This window comes from Budorcas taxicolor, chromosome 9 (assembly GCF_023091745.1).
Source record: "Budorcas taxicolor isolate Tak-1 chromosome 9, Takin1.1, whole genome shotgun sequence".
Lineage (NCBI taxonomy): Eukaryota > Metazoa > Chordata > Mammalia > Artiodactyla > Bovidae > Budorcas > Budorcas taxicolor.
In genome coordinates this window covers 86,641,402-86,660,326 of record NC_068918.1, presented here as the reverse complement: position 1 = coordinate 86,660,326, position 18,925 = coordinate 86,641,402, and the positions used below count along the sequence as shown (strand labels likewise).

At 49.4% G+C, this 18,925-nt stretch overlaps 1 protein-coding gene across 2 annotated transcripts in view; it reads left to right on the top strand.

Moving 5' to 3' along the window:
* The first annotated feature begins 1,424 nt into the window (after positions 1-1,424).
* The window catches only part of LOC128053310 (T-cell activation Rho GTPase-activating protein-like), an 86,579-nt gene continuing 69,078 nt past the window's right edge, over positions 1,425-18,925 (top strand). Inside the window, exons 1-2 of one of the 2 annotated variants that reach the window (XM_052645810.1) lie at positions 1,425-1,606; positions 15,124-15,206. In XM_052645810.1, the coding sequence (XP_052501770.1) occupies positions 1,535-1,606; positions 15,124-15,206 (155 nt within the window). In that variant the 5' untranslated portion in view covers positions 1,425-1,534. Of the gene's footprint in view, positions 1,607-15,123; positions 15,207-16,873; positions 16,930-18,925 lie in introns of those variants that run through there. The other variant, XM_052645811.1, reaches the window with a different exon arrangement.

Below are 18,925 nucleotides of genomic sequence, written 5' to 3'. Positions count from 1 at the left end.
CTGGAGAAGAGAAAGGCTACCCACTCCAGTATTCTGGCCTGGAGAATTCCAGGGACTGTATAGTTCATGGGGTCGCAAAGAGTCAGACACGATTGAGCGACTTTCACTTTCAGATGGATGAGGCATGATGCTTTCAATATGCAACCGTAAGACAGGGGCTTTATTTTAAATATTTAATAGATCCTCTGTATTTTGAAACTACCGTAATGAGTGTGCTGCTGCTGCTGCTAAGTCGCTTCAGTCGTGTCCGACTCTGTGCGACCTCATAGACAGCAGCCCACCAGGCTCCCCCAGCCCTGGGATTCTCCAGGCAAGAACACTGGAGTGGGTTGCCATTTCCTTCTCCAATGCATGAAAGTGAAAAGTGAAAGTGAAGTCACTCAGTCGTGTCTGACTCTTCGCGATCCCATGGACTGCAGCCCACCAGGCTCCTCCATCCATGGGATTTTCCAGGCAAGAGGACTGGAGTGGGGTGCCATTGCTTTCTCCGATAATGGGTGTAAATCTCTGCAAAGATAAGCATAGTGGTGTCTGCCCTTGCTTCATGCCCATCCTTGTGTGCGGCACACAAACTACACTGGCATGAGATGCCCCGTTTGTACCAAATCCCACTGATGCTCGCAACAGCAGAGAGTATGATACAACATCCGGGTAAATGGTAGCATCCAAAACCAAATCAGGCTGCTCGGAGAACTTGAAGAAATTATTGATTTTGAACCTTAGTTTCTTTATTTAGAAAATTGGGAGTTGGGACCAGGTATCTTTCAGGATGCCACTAAACCTTAAATTCTGAAGGATCTTCTGAATGACTGTCACAGTTACTGATAGAAAAGTATTTCTTAAGAAATCCGTGCGCTCTGTTGATCACCAATATGAATGGATTCAGCCCAAAAGGGGATCTTCACCAAGAAAAAAAAAATTTTAATTAACTCTCTCGACTTCCCAGAAGTAAGCAAGTCATTCGTTCGCGCTTCTGTTCTCTTTGAAAATGTTTCTCTCTGCAGAGGCGGGGAGCCCAGCCCTCCGCCTTCACGCGAGGGCCTTGTACCGGCCACCTGTGCGCGCTATAAAAAGCAATCGCTCTGGAGCCACTTTCTACTGGACACTCAGGGGACTGCTTTCCATTCACTGGTCTGCACTGTTCTTTTGGGTAAGAGTGGCCAACAGTTGATGGAATCTTCTGCAATGAGAGGTGCTGGGCGACCCGTTTTGGGCAAGTCACATTTGCTGAAAACAGACCGTTGTGGCATGAAGTTCTTTAGAATTCGGCAGGTCAGACCAAGAGCAGGGTGAAAGAGACAGAGAGAGAGAATGAAGGAGCGAGAACTCGCAACTTTCTAGCCAGTTGGCAGATAGAGCGAGTCCCTGAGACAGAGGGCAGGCGCATGCGTTGAAGCGCCTGAGCCCTCGGCTGGGAACAGCGCTTCTGACCGCACCGCCGCCCGGAAAGACCAGCGTGGGTCCGGGCTGCTCAGGTCCAGTGTGGTCGTGAGACTCTGAGCTCAGCTCCTGGCTCTTCTGGAGCTGCCCCAGCATGCCTGGTCCCCAGGCTCCGAAAGCACCCCCAGGGAAAAGCCGTGATGGGGTCCCCGCTGCAAAAAGCATGGTGAGTAGGGAGGCTTAAGCCTGAAGGTCCACTGGGCACTCAGATACTAAGGGGAGTCGAATATAGCAAGTCTTCCCCCCGCCAAAGGGGACTAAAAATAGACTCCAACTTAAAGGTCATTATTCAGAACAGTATATATTGGTTGACCCAAAATTGATTTATGTAGCTATCTAGAAGAATATATTAATATGAAGATCTGAAATAATCTCTACTGGAATGTTAACCATGGTTAGTTTACATGTAAGAATTTTTGTCGATTGTGCATTTTCACTGTTTATGTATTACCCATATTTTCTGTTTTTCTACTGTGAGCATTGTATATCCTAACCCCCAAATCTACACCTTTCCTCCTTACATTGCTGGTGTCTTCTGCCCTTTCCTGTTTATTGTTTTCAGCTCTTCCTCTAAGTACTGGGGGTAGGTCGCACTAGATACTGTGATAAAGGGCTCTCAAAGTGATTTTTTAAATTCACTTTAAAAGAAACATTTAGCATAGAAGAGAAAAAGCAAGTCTTCACATTTTCAGGAACATAAATCTCTGAATTGAGCTTACAGTCAAGAACAGTCATAATTCTGCGTACAGAGCACCAGCCCAGCAGTAGGCATGATGTTAAATGATTGTGATTTGTTAATTCATTTACAAATGATGTTAAATTGAAATCAACAGTTGCTTGTTGATGCTAGATCAATTTAACACTTGTTAAGTGAAATGAAACTTCTGTTTATTTAAGGAGTGGATTTCTTTCTTAAAGATGATTCTGTCGTGTTCACGTGAAATGATATATCTTGGAGCAAAGAGAAGGAGAAGGGATAAGAGGTTTAAATTTAGACCACCTCAGCCAAATTTAAAGGGGCCGCAGGAGCACTTGATCTTGGCCCAGATTCAGGCCAGAAGTCGTTAGGAAAAAACTCAACCACCCCAGAAGAGACAAGGCTAAGGATTTGTGTCACCTCTTGGGACAGCAAGAGCGTGACTCTGTCTGAAGTAGACCCACCGGGAATCTTCCATCTCAGCTGGCCGGTGTTCTTGGAAACGAAGCTTTAGGGATTGTTTCTTCTTTGTAACTGCACTTAGCAACTGCCCTCCACGTAGACACTTGTGCAGGTGGCAAGCATGGATCAAATGCAGGCACGTGGAGGACCTTGGGCCGACCAAACAGAGGAGCCCATGGCTGGGAGAAGCCCAGCACAGACTCTGGACGGTGCAGTGAGGTCACAGGTGTCCGGGGAGTACAGAGTGGAGGCCTTCCCCTGGGGAAACAGGGGGCTTCTAGAAGAGATGCCCTGGGCCAGGTCTTGCAGGAAGCATAGGAGTTTGCCAGGCAGAGAAGGGACTTGCAGGCAGGGGAACATCTGGCCACAGACCTGGATGGAAGGTGTGTCCAGGATGTGCTGTTGGGATGCAGGGCCTGTGCTCCAGGTGGGACTCACAGCTCTCCTGCAGGAAAGTGACGTGTTCAGATCTGCGGTTTAAGTGACAACCTGGGGGATTTCCCTGCAGTCCAGTGGTCAGGACTTCACCTTCCAATGCAAGGGGTGTGAGTTCAATCCTTGGTCCGGGATCTAGGATCCTACCTGCCTGTCTCAGCCAAAAAACTAAAACAGGAAAAAGAAAAGATATTATAAAAAAAATTCAATACAGACCTTAAAAATGGTCCACATTTAAAAAAAATTTTTTTTAAGTGACAATCTGGCAACAATAGAGAGTGTGAGTTGGAGGGGATGGAGAGCAATGGCAGGAACACCTCCTGGTCTTGATGTTCCTGCAAAAAGAGGAGCAAGAAAGACGAGGGCCTGGGTGGGAGCCCAGAGGATGAGGCGCTTTGTGGGACATTCTGGAGGAAGAAGTCAACAGGGCTCACTGTCAGGTGAGGAGGAGTGGATGTGGGAAATGGGCCAGCGTACATGCACAAAGCTTTTGAGGGGGAAAGGTTGAAAAATTGACTATTAGTTAATAACAAAACTTCTCATTTGCAAGAAAAGAAAGACTAGTTAGAGTTCAACTTTTTAAATCATAAAGCAAAAGTAGTCTAGGGCCTATAATTTCAGGAGCATTAGTTCAGACAGGCTTCTTTTAAGAACCTTCTGGACGCTGTGGTCCCAGCATTTGAGTGGAAGCAAAAGCGAGCTAAATTTTTTTTTTCCTTCTTTGTCTCTAAACGGTGGTGTTCCTTGCTGAGGACAATGACCTCAAAATTGCAACAGTATCAGATTCTGGAAGAAAAGATAGAGGGACACCGGGGACACGTGGAAGCCTATTTGATTTGAAAGAGCTCATTCAGGTCACCAACCTGCAGCAGCGGCTCGTGTACCCAGCCCAGCCCTCACCCTCCACCCTCCGTTCACCTCTGCCTGGGGGCTGGCGTGGGGTGGAGGGGAGAGCCTTGCCCCTCTGCTGTTTCTCTGTAATGATAAACTCTGGCTTTTCTCTTTATTGCCTAGTTTCTTTCCATTGTGTGTAGCCTTTATTAAAAACAAAGGCCACGATGGCCACAGGGAAAGCCAAGTAGAAGCCACCAAGTAAAAGGTCTGATTCTCTGTCATCACCCCGGGCTGGGGCCCTCCCAGGGAGAGTGAGCTGCCCTCCCAGTGCCACCTGGTGCCCCCACTGGTTGTAGCCAACCACTTTGGATCAGGCTGTGATACACCCGTTAGGCTTCACCACAAGTGAAGGCCACCATCCCAACGCTGGGTCTGGGGTTGCACCTGGTCCTTGATCCCATTTCCAGCTTCATCAGCCAACATTCCACCACGGAGGGCCTGATATCAGCCATCTGTCTCTGCTTCTCGCAGCCGCCCCGTTGACTTGACTCTGGGAACTGGCTCCTGTGAGCCGGAGTTTGTAGTCCCTTGGGAACACCCAGATCCAGCACCTCCCTCACCTCCTCCGACATTTGGTGGCTCGCTGTTCACCCCGTGACCCCAGATTCCATATTGTCGGTGACGATCACCTACAGAGGCATGGTGGTGGTCCTGCCAGGACCTGACTTCCTGTTAGCACACATCACAGCCTCTGAAACATCACTTCCGTATGAGTGAAGGCCTGAGATCCCAATGAGCACTGTTGCTGGGCAGTTTGTCTGACATCCAGGTGTGGCTGGTGGGAACTCAGAGTCAGGCTATGGTGCTTCAGTTGGATCACTCTGCAAATCCGGAAAGGGAAGAGCCCTCAGGCATGTCTTAGAAAAGAAGCCGTATTTTGTCAAAGACTTTTTAACTTGTGATCCTAAAACTGATTTCATAGCAAAGCCACATGCCTTCAAAGAGGTGTTGCTGAGTGACCTGCAGGAACGTCTCTGATCCCTTCTCCTTGCCAATCCTCCAAACCCAGAGAGCCCTGGGATTCCTGGTAGGGTGGACTTCAATCGGCAGGCCCTTGTGGGTGTGGGACATGCCCTTTGTTGTTCAGTCCCTCAGACGCACCTGGTTCTTTGCAAGCCCACAGACTGTAGCCCACCAGGCTCCTCTGTCCATGGGAATTCCCAGGCAAGAATACTGGAGTGGATTGCCATTTCCTTCCCCAGGGGATCTTCCCAACCCAGGGATCAAACCCGGGTCTCCTGCATTGGCAGGCGGATTCTTTACCACTGAGCGCCCTGGAAAGCGCAAGACATGTCCTTACACAGTTACAGGCCTGCAAAGGTAGTGATGCATCCGGGCCTGAAGTCCTGCTGAGCCGCCCAAACCACCCACACTTCCGCCTCCTCTGTAGGGAGCTGGCCCATATTCATGGATTCTGAATTATCTGCTCAAATCTAAGGGTCGGCCTGGTTCTCACGCCCAAACTGTCACTTCATAGAAACAGGCTATGTGAGAAAGGCAGCCTTGCTCAGCAAAATCACATCTCTGTACCCTCCACCCAGGCAACCCATTTCCTTCAGATGTATTTAAAATTACAAAATTTTTGCCCATTTGGAAACTTTATTTCCAGTGGGGCACAGAATTAAGATAATATTCAAAGTGTAACGGTCCTTTTGTTAACTTGTAACAAACATGCTCCAGGCTCTTCCTAACAGACAAACATGGGGGACATGTGGAATAAGCAACCTGAAAGAAAACAGAATGTCCTTCTTTGCCTCAGTAAGCTTTTCAAAAAGGTGCACCTGCTGTCCAGAGCCTTTATGAAATCTCAAGCACATATAGAGCAGAGCCCTCAGTAAGTGCCTGGCACTGTTCTAAGTACTCTGGTTAAAAAAAGTTCATCCAGGGCTTTCCCTGGTGGTCCCGTGGTTAAGACTCTGAGCTCCCAGTGTGGGGGGCATGCGTTCACTCCCTGGTCAGGGAACGAAGAGATGCCTCATGCATGCGTGCTAAGTCCCTCCAGTCATGTCCAACTCTTTTTGACCCCATGGACTATAGCCTGCTGGGCTCCTCTGTCTGTGGCATTCTCCAGGCAAGAATACTGGAGTGGGTTTCTGTGCCCTCCTCCAGGGGATCTTCCTGAGCCAGGGATGGAACCTGCGTCTCCTGTCTCCTGCATTGGCAGGTTCTTTATCACTACTGCCACCTGGGAAGCCCAAGATATGACTCAGGTGTAGAGGGGGAAAAAAAAAAAACTAATGCAATACCCATAATAATGCTGGGGGGATAGTTATTATTTCATTTTATCTTTACATGTGAATCACTTCATAATTCAATAATAATTGTCACTATTGCCATTTTACAAATGAGAGAAAGAGGCATGGAGGTGAAGTAACAAGGTCATGGCTAGTCTGTGGAGAGCTGGATATGAACCCATTAAAGCACAGGCTCTGCTCTACAATCCTCGTCCTCTTTTAATGGTAAATAACAGAAGAAGTCCTCTATTATTAATTACTTTGTGACTTAGCAGAGGAAAAACGGAGGCAGCTCAAAACGTCTCAACCAGTGTCCTCTGGAGTGACCCCCACGGGTCCTGCAGTAAGGGTCCTCCGTCCCACCTCACAGACCCGACCGCAGCCTCCCAGGCCCCAGCCCGCCTCGAGGTTCCCCCATCAGCCAAATCCACACCTCCCACAGCAGAGTTCCTTTTCTGGGCCCTGACTCCTTTTCCAAACAGCCGTGCTCTCAGTGTTGACCCCTGTGGGAGGTTAGAAGAATCTCTCTAAGGCACAACTGACCAAAGGCTTTGGTAATGCATTTGCCTTTTTAAAGAGGAGCTTCTCTGATGAGTAGAAATACAGGCTATGTGGCAAAGAGAATAAAGAATTCAATTTGGGACATCGTTTTAAAACAAGTATTTTAATGAGTTATCATTCACATACTCAGTTGTTCAGCCATCGCCACTAATTCCAGAACATTTCCATCACCCAAATCAGAATCCCCAGACATTAGCAGGAAACCCCCCATCCCATTCTTCCCACCTCCTGGCAAGCATTAATCTACTTCCTGCCTCTAAAGATTTGTCTATTCTAGACACTTCCTATCGGAGAAGGCAATGGCAACCCACTCCAGTACTCTTGCCTGGAGAATCTCATGGATGGAGGAGCCTGGTAGGCTACAGTCCACAGGATCGCAAAGAGTCACGACTGAGCGACTTCACTTCACAGACACTTTCTATAAATGGGATCATATAATACGTGGTCTTTTGTGACTGGCTTCTTTCTCTTAGCATAGTGTTTCCAATGCATGTTGTAGCTACCATCAGTACTTTGTTCCCTTTTATGGCTGAAGATTATTTCATTGTAGGAATAGACCACATTTTATTTATCCACTCATCAGCTGATGGACATTAGGTTGTTCCCTTTTTTTTTTTTTTTTTGGTGATTGGAAATAATGCTGCTATGTACATTCACGTACAAGTTTTTGTGGGGACATAGATTTTCGTTTCCCTTGGGTAGATACCTAGGAGCAGAATTGCTGGATCATAGGATGACAGAATGTAATATTTAAAATGGGAAATTTAGAAGAACCTATTAACTCATAGTATGTCGGTGACTGCCCACAGCCATCCCACCGCTTGCAGCCGCAGGACCTCAGGCGGAGCACGTGACCCTCCGAATTTCAGGCAGTTGTTTTGTTCTGTCTTTACCGTTACTGTTGTTTTGTAAGTTAAATGTCTTTGAAAACACATTTGCCTCTCAGTTGTGTAGACAAACCAGGATCTATACATAAAAGTGTTTATAAACAGTGCATTGCGAGGTTCCTGTCAGGCAGGGTGGCCATTCACATGAACCAACCTGCATGCTGGTGCTGGGAATCAGGGCAGGCAGCCCCAGAATGTGCCTCAATGACATATCGGTTATTTTGAATTAAAGTTACTTAAGAAATGGACAATGCAAAACAGAGAGCCAACCCTGTGTTTCTTTGTCCTGCCAACTCCTCACAAATGCATTGCTTCTTGGTCTAAAAAGTATAAAAACTAAACCTGCTCTCATTTCTGTGGGACCTCCATGCCTGTGAATTTAAATGGGTTTTTATTTTCTCCTGTTAAACTGTCCTGTATCAATTTTACCGTTAGTCCAGCCGCAAGAACTGAAGAGGGCTAAGGGTGTGAGGGCCAGCACAGCAGGGGATGGTTTGTTTATAGCGCCCTTTGAGGGTCTTTGCGAGTATTAGTGCAGTTGAGGTACCTTCTGCCTCTCCCTAAAACTGGTCTTGCTCACGACTTTGTTGCACTAACATATTTCTTGCTTCCATCACTCTCCTGATCCAGAACTTTCCATGTGTATAATATAATTTGAATCGTTGACCCCTTAGCGATCTGGCCATCCTTACTTTCCATTCTTACCTACGTTCTCACTCACCCACTGACTCCTGGACACCCTCCGATTTCCTGCCCCACTGCCTTTGCTGGAACTTCTCCCCCTACCAACGCGTGCCTCTCCCCACCCACGCCTGCCACCATCTGCATCATCGACCCCACCACCAGGCCAGATCAAAGGTCACCCTTCCAGCGGGTTCTATCAGATCTGCTCCCACCAGCCCCAGCTCCATGCCAGAAATCATGTTTCCTCCTTGTGTTCCCATAGCAGTCACAGCATTCTTCTAGAACATTCTCTCTGTGTTGTGATTATTTTGAATACACGTCTTTGTTACCACACTGTGAGTTTGTTATTGTAACACTGTCCTTCATGATGTAGCATTGCTGGGGCCTTGCAGATAGTAGATATTTAAAGTTTTTTAAGTTGAACAATTTGTACCCTTCAAAACAATGGGGTTTTCATAGTATGTCCTTAAATAACAAGTATCACCATGCTACAAATCTGTAAAAATAAGAACTGTAAGTCCTGCATTCTGTTGTTAAAAGTCAGCTCATGTCAGCAGGCATACCTTGGTTGATTGCTGGTTATGTAAACTTGGGCACATTCTGAATTCTCAGTGTTTCGATGTCCTTTTGGTAAAGATGGGAATGATAACTACCAAACTCTGAGAGTTGCTAGGAGGAAAGCAAATGGGACTGTCTACACAATCCCCTGGGAAGGTGCCTGACTTGCAAGAAGTCTTCAGTAACTATTAACTGTTACTCACCCCAAGGGTAATTTCCACCGGACTCTGCCTAGAGAAGTCTGGAAAATGGCCCTTTAGGTGCCGCAGTTACCAACTCTGACCAGAAGGAGGCGCCCAGCCTCCAGAGCTGTAATCATTTAGCGTCCAGCTGGAGCCCCGCAATAGAGAATTCCGTCTGGGGGTGGCGGGTAGAGGTGTGTTTAGAAACATCAAGAAAACCTCGGATTTTAAAGGTCACCACAAGGGCGTTTGGCAAGTCCCACTGCGCCTCCATCTCCACCCACCACCTGTTTAGAAAGGGCAGTGGTGCTGAGGTGTGAGCACAGGGACGCGCGAGGAAGAAGCTTGGTCTGAAGCTGGGGACACATATACTGGTTTTCAGATCATGATTTCTTCCAGCATTAGCTAAAGTGGATCCATCCAGCCTCGTTCGTGTGGTCACCTCCTGAACGTGGGATACAACGGGCCATGTGAAATCTCTTTCCTGTCCTCTAGTTCCCCCGTTTCCTCCTCCAGACAGACTGTTCGTCTGTTCCCTGGGCCTGAGCATCCCTGCCCACTCCCAAGTCCCACGTGCCCATTTTTATCGTTCAGCAGCTAAGTCGCGTCCGACTCTTTGCGACCCCATGGACTGCAGCACGCCAAGCTTCCCTGTCCTTCAGTTTCTCCTGCCGGAGTTTGCCCAGGTTCATGTCCTTTGAGTCGGTGGTACCATCCAACCATCTCATCCTCTGCTAACCCCCTTCTCCTTTGACCTTCAGTCTTTCCCAACATCAGGGTCTTTTCCAATGAGTTGGCTCTCTGCACCACATGGCCAGAGTATTGGAGCTGCAGCATCAGTCTTTCCAATGAATATTCAGGGTTGATTTCCATTAGGATGGACTGGTTTGATCTCCTTGCAATCCAGGGGACTCTCAAGAGTCTTCTCCAGCACCACAGTTGGAAAGCATCAGTTCTTCTGCCTGACCTGCCCCAATCCTGCTGGTATGTCTAGGTCCAGCTCATAAGCCACCTCCTCCAGGAGGCCTGCTCTGACAGCTGTAATTCTACAAACTCCTCCTCTGCTGAGCATCTGCCATTGGCATTTCCACGCAGTCAGAAACTATCCCCAGTGCTGCCTGTCAGAAGCGTCTCTGTCCACAGAGCTACCTGAAGACAGGACACGCCTTGTATGTGCCCTGCCAGTAGTCAATGCAGGATCTTGCATGGAGCGCGACCACTGGAACGACTGGAGAAGGGCCAGGTGTCTTGTAGGTGTGAGAACAAAAGGATGGCTCCTTAATCTGCACCATAAACAGAGGAAAAAACCCCATTTCCTCCAACTCCGTAGTCAAAATATGACACACGAAAGCCACTGCAGTTATGTCTTATGTAGGTATGGTACATTACCTGCTCAATTCCACACTGCTGCTGCTGCTGCTGCTAAGTCACTTCAGTCGTGTCCAACTCTGTGCGACCCCATAGACGGCAGCCCACCAGGATCCCCCGTCCCTGGGATTCTCCAGGCAAGAACACTGGAGTGGGTTGGAGTGGGTAGCCATTTCCTTCTCCAATGCATGAAAGTGGAAGTGAAGTCGCTCAGTCGTGTCCGACTCTTTGCGACCCCATGGACTGCAGCTACAGGCCCCTCCGTCCATGGCGTTTTCCGGGCAAGGGTACTGGAGTGGGGTGCCATCACCTTCTCCCTCTCCCGCACTGTCAGTATGTATTGATGCTTTGTTCACTTGTGGTTGGCTTTATGCATTTAGCGTTTGGTGAGTAAGCTCACTAGATGTTAGATTGCTGGCCTCCACACTGCTGTCAGCCTTGTGCTAGGAAGATGGGGAGGGGAGCAGATGTGCCCTGCCCACCGGGGACTTACCATCCACCGACAGCTCACACAGCAACGTCGTCTTGCAATTATACACACCTGGCCCTGGGCTGCGAGACTCTGGGGAAAGGAATCGGAATAAGAGGACACCGTCTCCGTCTTGGGGACATGCTGTCTGATGGGGACACAGTTAAACCAGGTTCCAGGCACTCAGGTCATCGGCTTCTCAGAGGATCTGATGAAGGGCTCAGACAACAGACTTTATTTGATACTGTTCTGACACAAGAATACTCCGAAGCGTGGAGTAGGCACCGTTCCCTGGTGGCCTAGTGCTTAGGATTCCAGGCTTTCACTATCATGGCCCAGATTCAGTCCCTGTTTAGGGAACCAAGGTCCCACAAGCTGTGTGGTTGCACAGCAAAAAATAAGTCAGTAAATAAAATTTTAAAAAATAAACAGCAAAGTTGTCGGAATGTGTTGAGGGAATTAGTAACCCTTTACGCCTACCTCCACCTCCCAAATCTCCTACCTGCTCGCTCATATTTTCTTTTCCTTTCATAAGAAAATAAAGTATTTCATTTCACAAGAAATCAGGCTTAGAAAACTGACAAAGGAATATCCTGTTGCTGATGGAGGGGTAAGGAAAAGCAGGAGAGAACCCAGGGCGTGCCCATTTTACAGATCAGGAGACTGAGGCTCCATACAGAAGGCTCAGCAGCTTGGCTCGGCTCACAGGGCGAGTGGCAGCACTCCAGCCCAGACCTCCTGAGTTCAGACATCCCTCTCTCCTGGTCTTCACTTCCTTCTGCGTGCCAACTCAGGGCCCGAGTTACAGGGTATTTGGGGCCCTCTGCTGCCTCAGGGGATCCCAGCAGGATCAACTGTCATGAAGCCAGGTGGAGAGAGGCTGAGATAGAAAACTGGTGTGAGGCCACCTCCACGCAGGCTCCCAGGGCCCAGCCAGCCCCCGGGCCGGTGTGCAGCACCAACCCCTACTCTTGCAGAACCTGGTGGAAGCCACAGAACCGCCATGTCTGGAGCCAGGGAGCTCAGCCCACGCTTCAGGACAGCGGTGCAAGGGAAACAAAGAACGTGACCTCCCTCTGGCTGAGGACTCAGACGGCGACCCGCCCACCGAGGGCAGTGGCTGGCCCCGCAGTGGCATGGAGAGAGGCTGGTGTGGAGTGTGCCTGGCCCAGACAGTACCCGGCCCAGGGAGTGCCCGGGATGGTCCAAGAGCTTCCCACCGGCCTCTGTAGGTCCCACCAGGCCCAGCGTGAGTGTGTTTCTCATGCTCACAGCTTCCCTAATGAAGCTGGGTTTCCCTCTGCAATTACTTCGCCTTTCTGGAAAGGGCACCATGAAAACAATGACAAGATTTTGAGGAATCTTCCGAAAAGCCCTTGCCTGACCCCCAGAGCTGGATAGAGCAGATAGAGATGTGAGGTCGGACCTTCTTGGTTTGCAGAGCAGGTTTCCAGCATCTTCAGATTCACCCTACTTCCCCTCTTAGGAAAACCTGCTTTTAGGAAAAGAATAAATCACAGCCTGGAGGTTTAAATGAGTACAAGTGTCTTGTAATGTTATCTTTTATCAGGGGGGCAGAAAACCTTTTGGACGGGAATGACTCTACAGGGGTGGCTTTTAGGCATATTTGGGACACAGAACAGGTACTTCAGAGAAGAGAGCCCCCTCTTCACTCCCAACACCAGGCGGGTTAGAAGCTACTTCCTTTGTCCTTGTTCCAGTTCAGTCAGAAAGTTCTTCACATACCTGCCACGTGGTACTCTAGGGAGAGATGGCCCAGCCCACCAGCATATCTTCCTGGGGACCATTCGCCTCGATTTTGCCATCTGCCTCCCTTCGTTCATACACATCCAAACTCCTCATCGTCCCTGTAAGTTCACCCAGAGCTAGAAAGCCATCCCCTACCCCCATCACTCTACCCTGCAGGGTTAGCGTGGTGGATGACCATGAACTTTCTGTCTGACCTTGGAATGAGTTTTTGCACGTGATTATCAGAGTGGGTCCAATATTAGGATTTCTACCTGCAGTGAGATCTCATGACGTGCCTAGAAAGAACCACATCACTAAATGCTGAGCCTAGACCGGGAAGGCCTGGTCACTGGGCACCAGGAAGACACGCAGTCCCCTCTGCTCCTGCACTAGCCGCCTGCAGTCTGGGAATGGGCAGGTCCCCCTTCCCTGCCAGAGATCCCTCAGCGCCTACAGAGTGGGAGGAGACAAAGTGTGTGTGTGTGTGCCTATTGTCACTTCAGTCATGTCCGGCTCTTTGCGACCCCATGGGCTATAGCCTGCCAGGCTCCTCTGTCCATGGGATTCTCCAGGGAAGAACACTCGAGTGGGTTGCCATTTCCTCCTCCAGGGGACCTTCCCAACCCAGAGATCGAACCCCTATCTCCTGCATTGGCAGGTGGGTTCTTTCCCACTAGCGCTGTCTGGGAAGCCCCCAACAGAGGGTGTGAGATGTCTATAAAGCACAATAGATCGGAATAGAAGCCCCCCCTCATTAAAGCTGAAATGTGGCTAAAGTCTTTAACTGTGTGAATCACAACAAACTGGAAAATTCACAGAAGGAGTCAACAGGAGATGGTTGAATGGCATCACCAACTCAGTGGACATGCGTGCGTGTCCAACTCTTTGCAACCCTTCTGGACTGTCCCCTGCCAGGCTCCTCTGTCCATGGGGTTTTCAACACAAGGAGAATGGAGTGGGTTGAGCTTAAGATGGAGATGGTGAAGAACAGAGAAGCCTGGTGTGCCGCAGATCATGGGTCGAAAAGAGTCGGACACAACTTAGGGACTCAACAATGATGACAGTGTGGCAGAAATCTGTGGCCTTTCTCAATAAAGTGCAAAACAAGACTCCTTCACACACACGTAGCTGGGTATCATTGAGAAAACACTGGGGATCAATATTTTGCAGAAATAAAACCAAAGTGCTGCTTACAGGTTGTTGAATTGCCACATCTCAAAGGGGCTGCGTATACAACTTCAGCATCAGAGTTGCTAAATTAGGCCCAGGAATCAAATCTCTTGACTGTACCAAATGGGCAGAAGACCTCTGGAGGGGGTGTTGTTGGCAGAGCCTAGGCAGGGACTCGGAGACCGCGCCTGACTGCACAGAGTGGGTGGTGGGGCGGGGCTGGGGGGACTTGTGAGAAGCCCCCTGCACCTGCTGTGCCTCAGGAGAGGGTGCTCAGGCCAGCTCCACCCGATGGTCCGGGTGTGGAGATGTGGCCCCCCACCTCCCTGCTCCCAGAGGACTTGGTGTTTCCTGAGGGTGGTGCTTTCCTTACGAAGGGGCAGACCAGGGCAGCCCCCTCTCTTTGGGTTCTTTGCACATTTTGGCTTTAATGAAAGATATTTCTATGGACATCTTTTGCAAGAAGACTTTGTGGATGCCTGTTTTCCCTTCTCTCGAGTATATTTGTACAGGTAGAAGTTCTGATTATGATATTGTGATTTGTGACATGTAGATTTGGTCATTCAGATGAGCAATGCAGGACTTCCACTCACATGCTGTTTGGCAAAACTGATCTCAAGGACTTGTCTAGCAACACGGTGGCTGAAAAATGAGAGGAACATGTGGCTACTAATGTAGAGCTGTTAAGAGTGAAGAAAGAGTTGTTGTTGTTGTTGCTAAGTTGCATCCAACTCTGCAACCCCATAGACTGTAGCACACCAGGGTCCTCTGTCCTCCCAGAGTTTGCTCAAATTCATGTCCACTGAGTCGGTGATGCCATCCAATTATCTCATCCTCTGTCATCCCCTTCTCCTCCTGCCCTCAGTCTTTCCCAGCATCAGGGTCTTTTCAAGTGAGTCAGCTCTTTGCATCAGGTGGCCAAAGTATTGGAACTTCAGCATCAGTCCTTCTAAGGAATATTCAGGGTTGATTTCCTTTAGGATTGACTGGTTTGATCTCCTTGCTGTCCAAGGGACTCTCAAGGATCTTCTCCATCACTGCAATTTGAAAGTATCAATTCTTCAGCACTCAGCCTTCTTTATGGTCCAACTCTCACATCCCATGACTGCTGAAAAAACCATTTGACTATATGGACCTTTGTCAGCAAAGTGAAGTCTCTGCGTTTTAATACACTGTCTAGGTTTGTTATAGCTTTCCTTCCAAGGGTTAGGGTTAGGCATTATGTTGGTATAATCTCCACCATGCAACAGCATGTGGAAATTAAAATGAATACAAGTGAAAAATATAATTGAAAAAAATTAAAAGACAACCCCACTCTGCTTTGTTTCTGCAGCTTGGAAGCCTGACCCAGCGCTGCCCCTCAGTGTCAACAACTGGACTGGGCAAGATGTTCAGCAAGACATGGCTACCCGCCAGGTAAGTGAAGACCTCCCCACACCCCGCAGGGAAGCGGAGCAGTCAGGTGGGGAGCCTCTCTGAGCAGAGGTGCCGCCTGGTTCTCTTCTCATGTCGTGGCCCGTCACTAGGGGGTCTGTGTCTCCAGGGCACCATCCCTCCCACAACAGAACAGGTCATGCTGGTCCACGTGAAGGTGGACCAAGCAAAGGCCTCAGTTTACCCCCAGGCACCAGGCACCACAGGGACAGAGTGTTGTTGGGCTGCTCACTGGCTCACCCCTGGGGTCTTGGCATTATGTGGGTACCCTCCAAGAAAGACCAAAGTGCAGGAAAGAAACAGTTCACCAAGTGAAATGTGGAGCTGAGACTGATGTTTAAATTCAATCTTTGCTTTGCTGAACTGGTCCAAGTTGGATGAGTGTCCATGTCCCTCCTGGGATCTCACTCACCCCAGGAGGTAACCGGGGCAGAACAGCAGCAAGGAAGAACTCCTGTTCTTAGGCGTTTCCCATACAATGCTGCTCCCCGTCACCACGTTGCACCATTTACCCTCCAGTTCGCCTTGGGAATGGATCCAATTTTTATCCCAACAAAAGTGGAGGAGGTTGAGTAACTCGTCACAGGATGACAAGGGCTGGGAGCCCGGTTCAGATCTGAGTGACGCCAGAGTCTCAGGGCTTCCCTAAAACTCTCTGCACAGAGTGACTTTACAGGGACCTGAAGCAGCATGGCAGGACCCTGGGAAGATGACCAAACAGAGCCCGCCCCAGGCAGTGGACGGCACGTGGCAAGACCAGAGCACTCTCGGAGAAAGGAGGCCACCCTGTGATTCCACAGAGGCCCCTCCTTTATCCTCAGACCCCATGCTTGGGCACAGAGCCCCCATTCCAGGATGCCATGGACACAACCCACACCTACAGAAACACATGGAGAAGGTTCCCAACTCGTGCTGGGGAACAGGCTGCACTTGAGAGCCCCCGGGACCCCTGTAGAGTGCTCCCTCCCTTCCTCAAAGCCTCCCTGAATGTGAAAGCTTAGTTCTTGCAGACAGGTAATTACTGCTTTCACACATCTCCTGGAAGCTTTTGGGCAGAACCCATAGCACTTGATGGAAGATAAAATTTTCCATCTGTTTCTAAAATCCTTCACTATCACCTTTAAGAATGAAGGTCATACAGCTGCCATCCTAATGGGAGCCTTTGAGTCATTAGGTTTGATATCATGACTTTTGTGAAAGGATGGCTGGGGGGCAGGGATCAGAGGGCAGGAGAGGCCTGAGGGGACACAGACACAGCCCCGCCTCTATCCACTCAGCATCACCTGGAGGAAGTGCTGATCTCAGAAGGTTGCCCTGGCAACAGAGCCGGGTGCGTGCGGCGTGATCAGGATCCCAGGAGGGGAGGGGAGGCTGCCCAGAAGGGGCTGGGAGCAGAGCAGAACACTTAGGGGGCTTGCCTGAGGGTCGCCGAGCTGGGTCAGCAACCCTGAGTCACAAACATGTGGGTTCACTGATGAGATACCACATAGTCATTGTTCAGTCGCCAAGTCGTGTCCAGCTCTTCCCGACCCCACGGACTGCAGCATATCAGGCTTCTTTGTCCCTCACCGTCTCCCAGAGTTTGCCCAAGTTCATGTCCATTGAATCGGTGATGCCGTCCAACCACCTCATCCTCTGTCACCCTCTTCTCCTTCTGCCTTCAGTGTTTCCCGTCATCAGAGTCTTTTCCACAAAGACACCACAGGTGATGGCAGATTCTCTGGTAAAGTTATGGGAACTCATTGTCTCCATCAGGCACATGAAGACGGCTTTCCCAGGCTCTCCAAACATGGGGGAGAGGGGACTGAAATCTAGGTGATGCACTTGGCCTACAGGAGGGCAAGAGTGCCTGGGGGCCGGGGGAGGCAGACCACAGCATCCCACACAGCATGTGTTGCCTGGGAAGGCCACTCCTCAGCCCTCCACTTGGGAGAAGATGCCCGAACCTCACAGGGTGGAGGGAGGTCAGCAGAGGCCCTTTGAGACTGTGGCTGGAGATGGTTAAAATCTGCTAGCTGGGTACAAAATATTTGAATCCATATACTATGATTTTAATCATCATCTTTAGTGGTTAAAACTTGGCATGAAGATTTCAAAGAATATAGGGACTGTAATGGTCTCTCATAAGGTAATATCCACACAGGGAAGGATGAGAAAAATCAGGACTGAAAATCTGGTTAAGAGAAGAGACAATGATGGTGGGTGCTGAGTAAAATTCTCGCATGGTTAAGCGTATTCCAGAAGATAAGTGAAAGTAAAGCGTGTCTGACTTCACTAATGCAGACAGGTTACATACCTTTCCTGCCACATCAGCACCTGTTTCACCCAGCGCTTTCACATGCTGCTTTCAGGAAAGAGAGCAGTTTCTTTCCTCCACTTACGGATCATCTATGACACTCAAGGCACTCTACTGCGTTTCCTGCTGAGAGGATGGATAAATTCTGTTTGACTCAGCCAAGCTCATATCAAGCTTGAGGTATGGAGGTGGTCCCATAGCCAGACCATCCAGCGTGCTCCTGCTTAGATACACTTAGAGGTACCTGTGTCTCTTAAAGCTAAACATCTGGTCACAGGGCAAGATAACCACGTTTCTTTGGTAAGTCACTGGAAGCAGTGTGATTTGACTAATGAGTCGGGTTGTTTATTGATCACAGAGGGCAGCACCTGAAAGTGTTAGTTGCCCAGTCACGTCTGATTCTTTGCGACCCCGTGAACTGTAGCCTGCCAGGTTCCCTTGTCCCCGGGATTCTCCAGGCAAGAATACTGGAGTGGGCAGCCATTCCCTTCTCCAGGGGATCTTCCTGACTCAGGGATCAAACCTGGTTTCCTGCACTGCAGGCAGATTCTTTACCATCTGAGCCACCAGGGAAGGCCGCTCCTGTAGCTATACTGTTTGCTCAAACCTCAACACAGATAACAATAGCAATTAATTGTAACTATTATGGCTTCCAGGCTATCTTGCCAGTTGACCCCTGGGACCAGATGTTTAGGTTTAGGAGGTGCAGGTACCTCTAAGAGTATCTAAGCACGAGCACGCTGGATGGTCTGGCTGTGGAACCGCCTTCAGACCTCAGACTTGATATGCTGCTAAGTTGCTTCAGTCATGTCCGACTCTGTGCGACCCATAGACGGCAGCCCGCCGGGCTCCCCCGTCCCTGGGATTCTCCAGGCAAGAGTACTGGAGTGGGTTGCCATTTCCTTCTCCAGTGCATGAAAGTGAAAGTGAAGTCGCTCAGTCAGGTACGACTCCTAGAGACCCCATAGACTGCAGCCTACCAGGCTCCTCCATCCATGGGATTTTCCAGGCAAGAGTACTGGAGTGGGTTGCCATTGCCTTCTCCAAACTTGGTAAGAGCGTGGCCAAATCAAACAGAATGTACCCATCCTCTCAGCAGGGAATGCGGTAGGGCGCTTTGCATACAGTAGGAGATCCGTAAGTGGCTGAAATATCCGCCCTACTTATCAGGGTGACCGCACCATTCAAATGCAAGTGACAATGTTCATATGACATTTACCAAGTCCTGTGTGAATCAGGCTAACCACATCTTCTGACCTGATTTAGCTCGGAACTGGTTTTGGTGTCTAATCTTAATAGCCTAGCTTCCAGGCTGTCAATCAAACGACAGATTTACTGAGCACCGTCTGTGTACCTGACACAGAGCTGGACACTAGGGAGGCCGCGATGGATAAAACAAAGGCCC